Raw genomic sequence first — 6,000 nt, 5'->3', positions numbered from 1 at the left:
CTTAAACTGTATATGACTCTCATCTACCCTGGGGTGGAGCATAATTGAGGATTTGGCTTTCGTTGATTTTTTATGGATTTGTCCCTTTTTTCTCAAGAATGGTCCAATACTCAAATATTTTAGGGTTTGCTCCAATTTACTGCTGATGTACCCTCTAAAATCTGTCTTTTGGGGGGAAGGCAGAGGATCATCAAATATCTCCATCCTTTCTGGGTCTCAGGCACAGTGGGGTTTTTGACTTAGGAATTGTCCTACCTTGAACCGTTGGGTCCCTGGGGCAGACACACTCAGCAACCAGCCCAGGAATGCCCTGACTCTCCAGCCTGACTTTGGACCGGCTTCCTGGGCCCCATGAGTAACCCTCGGCAGTTTGAATCAAGCCAGCTCAACGACCTTCCCACACCGGTGGGTTTGTTCTGGGATACTGAAAGTCTTTAAATCCACTCTGGGAGAGGACTTCTTCCTTCCCCCCGGGAACTTCCTTTTATAAAATGGATGAAAATGCATTAGGAAAATTATGCCTAGAGTAACTTCCTCTGATAAGAGCAAGTAGAGCCTTCTTGTGTTGGCTATGCTGTTTGCCCCCTACTCCAGTCCCAGCCTGGGACCCACTGTCTGCCCTGCCCAATCTGTGTGTCCTGGACTAGGTTCTAGACTCCCTTGCCCTCTGGTTTCCAGCTGGGTTTGGCCACTGGGAGGCACTTCCAGGAGAATGGAGGGTGGTTGGAGAGAGGTCAGGGTATTTCTTTGCTGTCTCCTTGACAGTGAGGTACTTCTGAAAGTGGCTGCTTTCTCATCAGCTGTAGCTCCTGTTTTGTGCCCCCTGCCGGGTACTCTAGCTCCCTTCCTTTACTCCTACTACTTTAGGGATGATAGTATCTTCCCACTTTTGCTAATCTCTGTGTTGATTCCCTGAACCCTGCCCATGCCTCTGTAAATTGTCCCTCAACTGAAAGCTTTCTGTAAGTTAAAATCTTTGCCCATACCATCTGTTTTCCTCCTGGAAAGGCCCTTGACTGATGCAGTCATATCAAGTTATGCTTCCTCCACTTGGAAAATCTGAAGACCTTTCCAATTAGAAGCAGCCACCTCCTAGGTGTCTACATCCACCTTCAACACAACTACTACAAAACCCAGAACATGAGTCACAGTTTGCTAGACTGAGAGGTCCTCCAGGGCAAGAACACTGTTCTGAGCATAGGTGGACACCCCCCCATCCCATACTTAGTCCAGCCCCTGGCATATAGTAGGTACTCAATAAATGTTTCCGACAGAGGCAGCACCCTCGGGCCCCAAGAGCCTCCAGTCTCAGCTCCCTGCCTCCTCCCCCACACCACCTGCTGCGCTGCGGGCACCTGTAGGATCTGGATCACCATGCTGGCCAGCTGGTGTATTTCCTATTGTGCTTGACAGAAGGAAGTTCATCCACGTGATTTTTGCAGTATCCAGAAAGGGTGGGTATAGTATGTCCTGCGGTAAAAAAACTTGTGGAGAAATGCAGGTTTTAGTTTCACCCCCACATTGTTGCTATTCCCATGTGAGAGTTGCCCCCCTCACCCCCCCAAACCTTGAAACATTTTATTTTGAGATGGGGGATTACAGTCTGAAACAATGAGACAGGAGTAGGTGGTCATGAATAGCCTCTGAGTATGTTGTACACCTGCGACCTTTCCCAAAACGCTGAAGAGGAATTATTATTCAATCTAGGCAGCCATGAGGCATGTTATGTTTTTAAGAAACATTCGCATCTGGGTAGGCCTGATTTTTTAATATTCTTGGTGGAAAGCGCTTTGAACCATAAATGCACATTGAAAGGCAATTACTATGGAGACTGAGCCTCTGCAGTGCATTTCTCCGAGTTTTCTTCTCGGGGAGATTCAGTATCCATGCTGTGTCCTAGGCACACTGCTCTGGGTGGGGGCCTGGGCGCAGCAGTGTTGGGGCGCGGGGAGGGGGGAGACAGTCCACTTGGGACTGGAACCCTCCCCAGGACTGAAAGCTGGAGAAGGCCACCCAAAGTAGGGTGTGTGTGCTGGAGGTGGGTGCGGGATATGTTCTCAGGTTGTGCAGGCCCCCAGCTCGCCAGCCTGTGCGGGTACCACGTGCAGGAGGCGCGCGTGGGGGCCCCTAGCGCGCAGCCGCGGTGGGTGATTGCGCAGCGTCCCAGGGTACGGGGCGTGTGCCACTGTGAGCTTCTGGTTAGGTGGAGGGCTCCGCGCCGCCCTGCCCCCTCCCCCAGTGTGTGTGCGCGGCCTCGGCCCAGCGCCCCGCCGAGTGGTGCTGGAGCCCGGGAAAGCGCGCGCGCGCCTCTGTGTGTGTGTGTGTGTGTGTGTGACAGTGTGTGTCAGGTGACTTGGGTCACGCAGTCTCTCTCTCCCTCCTCGGGGAGGAACTGCCGCGCTCCGGCTGACTCCTCCGCCGGCAGGCGGGCGGGGCGGGGAAGGGGGCTCCGGGCGCGGTGGGAACCGCGAGACCCAGACCTGGACAGCCGCGGGGGGCGCGCGGCCCTGCCTCCGCGGGCTCCCGCGAACCTCCAGACAAAACCCCAATTCAGAAATAGGTTGCGAGCGGCAGGGGAGGAGGTTTGGGCCCCACCAGGGACCCCCGCCGCCCCCGGGACGGCCGGCCGTGGGAGCGATGAGCCAGGTGCTGGGGAAGCCGCAGCCGGAGGACGAGGACGACGACGAGGAGGATGAGCTGGTGGGGCTAGCGGACTACGGGGACGGGCCCGACTCCTCGGACGCCGACCCGGACAGCGGGGCGGAGGAGGGAGGTGAGCGCGGGGTCCCCCGCCCGGCCCCACGCCCCGCGCGTCCTCAGCCCGCACCCCGTCCCTTCCCTCTGTGTCTTCCCGCCCCCCGCCCGACCAGGCGCGCGGGCCACCGACTTGGAGGGGATCCAGGAGAGCGGAGTTGAGGGGTGAGGGTGGGGAGGGGCGCCCGAGGAGCGACGGGCTGCAAAATGGGGGATCCTGGGCGCAGGCGGCGGAGGGGGGACCCGGATCCGTGGAGAGAGCAGAGAGGAAGCGTAAGGGCAGGAGGAACGTACCCTCTGTGGCCCCTTCCAGGGCTAGTACCTCTCCCGCCCCTCACCCGGAGCTCTCCACAGGGTCTGGGGGTTGGGAATGGGAGGGGACCGCCCGGCGCGCCCTGGGACCTCTCCCTGAATGCTGGTGTCGAAGCCTGGTCAGATGTCGTGGCTAAAAAAGGCAGCCGGCGGCAGCGTGACTGGCAGGGTCGTCGGCAGCTGCGGGTGTCCGTCTTACCCCGTGTCGCCGCGGGAGGGGTCCTTGGGCTGCCCGGGTCTGCGGCGTCCGGGGCCCCCGTGGAGCCGCGGGGGGATGCGCACAAGTGATGTGGGAGTCACCGAGTGGCCGCGGGTTTCCCGGGATCCAGGGGCAAATAGAGTTGTTAGGACACCTTATCTCTGCTCAGTGTCACCACCTGGGCATGGCAGTGCTTGCCCTGGAGTGAGCGCGGGGCGGGGGAATACATTGCCACTCAGAAGCAAACTCTGTTTCCTGTTTAAGAAGTGGGATTTAGCAATTGTTCAGCCTCTTGGGGGGGGGGGGGGAGGGGGGGTTCCTGCATTGAATTCTTAAGGCCTAAGGAAGTTGAAAGATTTTTAGGATTCCAGAAAGGTTCATCTTTTTTTGTTTGACCCCCCAAAAAGTCCTCTATTGTAAGGTCACTTGAAAAGGTCAATAGAATGAGGCTGTCCAACATAACATCTAGATGAAGCTGTAGGCTTCCTAGAGAAGGAACGAATTTCTAAAAATTTCACTTTGAAGAAATTGTGGTATTGAAAAATTCACTGTACTTATTTTAAAATTCCTATTCAAGGCCTTTCTGCGGAGGACAATTTCCATTATTTTATGTAGGGCAGGTGCTACTTTCAATTAATCAGAAAGGGAAGAAAGTTTTTTTTAAAGACAGAAGAAAGCTTGAGGCTGATAGATGAGAAAGAAGCTTTCTAAGTCACACTTTTTCATAGTGTCCTATGTCCAGAGAGGATTTGTACTAATTCCCCATTTGCTTAAACTGGTGTGTGCACCTGTGTGCTTCTCTGTTCTGCACTCCCCATAATTGGTCCCACAGTTGAGCACATGGCCACGTTTTTGTAGATAAAGGCTTTCAACCCTTTTGTTGGAGTCTCTAGGGCTACCTTTGGTAATTAAATTGTTCAGTCGCTTTGTTATTATTCAAATTGCTTTTGTTAGCTCCTTCTAGATTCTTAGAAGACTCCAGAGATTCAGAATGGGGATGTCTTTGGAACATATTCGAAATAGTAGACACACAATAGGGCACATGTGTGATACTCTTTTAAAAAAAGAAAAGAAAAGAGACTATATCTGGGAAGAAAAGTCCTGTAATTCGATATTGTTCTGGGGACCCGAGACGTTCCATGGAAAGTAAAGGACCTGCTTATTTATTCTGCAGTTCTTCAAGGGGGCACTTTTAAAATTTGATTTGAGGACTTGAAATTGAAATGAAAGTAAAGCTTTGCTGAGGGGTGGGATTTCCTGAACAAAGGGCTTCCCCAGAGCCTGGTCTTGAATGCTCCCCACTGCTCCTAACCTAAAGGCAAACTCTGTAACTCTGTAACTGATGCTTTTCATTACTTCAGTAATAAAATCATCCCTCGTGAGTTCTTTGGATCAACCTGGAATCTTGCTATAAAAGCATTAAGTATATTTATGTGGTAAGAGGAGTGACAAACGATTATTTGCTCCTGCAAACATTACTGAGGCTGGGTCTTTATCCCCCTGGGCCTGCCGTAGGTAGGTGGTCTGTTCTCAGAAGACTTCCTCCATTATATCAGGTTCCTGTTCTTTCCACGTATCCCTGGCTTTGATTTTGGGGTTCAGTCCTGAATGCAGAATCTCTTACCAGAGCATTCACTTTCTAGAGTGGCAGAGAGGCTCATCAGTCAGCAGTTCTGGCAACAGCTGTCCCTTACAATGTCATGCCAACTAATAGGATCCTGGGGAGTTGAGATGAGGGTGGAGGATAGGAGTTGTGACTTTTGTTCCTGGGACCTCAAGTGCCACCAAAGGGTCATCTCAATTTCTAATGGGCCCTGGGCACATGTTTCATTAGAATCCTGTGTTTATTTTGGTAAAATTTACATCTACCTACTCTCAAATGTAAGAAAAGGAATGTGGAGGGAAAGGGACTTTTTTACTCTGAGGAAAGTTGGGTACGGTACATTTTGAACCATGAACAAAGCATTTCTCTAATGAACTCCCTTCCCCCTTTACCTTCCTAATGGACTTGATTTAATGCCTTTGCTTAATGGAAACCTGGGGCTTTTTCCATGAGGTTCAGAAATCTACCCTGGCAGGTGGGATGCAGGACTGACTAGCATCACCAGGTAAGTTGCAAAGGAGTTTATCAGGAGCTGTGCAAAAAGAAGGTAGATTGAAAGTCGATAGTGTGAAGTCTTAGAAGGAATCTCTGATCTTATTTTTAAACTGAGGGCCTTGTAAGTTTTACTACAATGTGCAAAATTTGAAAACTTATCGCAGCTAAGGTGAAACTTAAATTGCACTTCCCTGGCTTGCATTCCAAATTTTATTCATGAATAGCTGGAGTGTTCTCGGGCACTTTAGTTCTGTTAAGGACAGATTTGGACACCTCTCAACCCCCCTTTGAAGGTAGTTAGTTAATCAGAGATAAGGTGAGTCTCACCTTCAACCTCCTCACTCCAGATAAAACTCCAGAGAGTGGAGGCAATAAACCATTAAAAACAATTGCAGCAAATATAATGATTGTTTTTAGACACATGGAGTTTAAATCTTTAGTGAATTACTGTGCTTTAAAACTGCAATAACAAGAAAAGCAATTAAAAGATCATATGAGGCGCCTGGGTGGCTCAGTCAGTTAAGTGTCTACCTTTGGCTCAGGTCATGATCTCTGAGTCCTGGGATAGAGTCCTGCGGGCTCTCGGCTCAGCGGTGAGTCCTCTTCTCCCTCTGCCCCTCCCCCCACTCGTGCGCGT

At 51.4% G+C, this 6,000-nt stretch overlaps 1 protein-coding gene across 1 annotated transcript in view; it reads left to right on the top strand.

The window, feature by feature from the left end:
* The first annotated feature begins 2,365 nt into the window (after positions 1-2,365).
* The window catches only part of RRAGD (Ras related GTP binding D), a 39,815-nt gene continuing 36,180 nt past the window's right edge, over positions 2,366-6,000 (top strand). The window contains exon 1 of the mRNA XM_045867228.3: positions 2,366-2,773. Within this exon, the coding sequence (XP_045723184.1) occupies positions 2,638-2,773 (136 nt within the window). The 5' untranslated portion in view covers positions 2,366-2,637. The remainder of the gene's footprint in view (positions 2,774-6,000) is intronic.

This window comes from Mirounga angustirostris, unplaced genomic scaffold (genome assembly GCF_029215605.1).
Source record: "Mirounga angustirostris isolate CCGP_5_RB_7025 unplaced genomic scaffold, mMirAng1.0.hap1 SCAF_8, whole genome shotgun sequence".
In the NCBI taxonomy this organism is placed as follows: domain Eukaryota; kingdom Metazoa; phylum Chordata; class Mammalia; order Carnivora; family Phocidae; genus Mirounga; species Mirounga angustirostris.
Note: the sequence above shows the minus strand (reverse complement) of the source record. Positions and strands in the feature narration are given on the sequence as shown.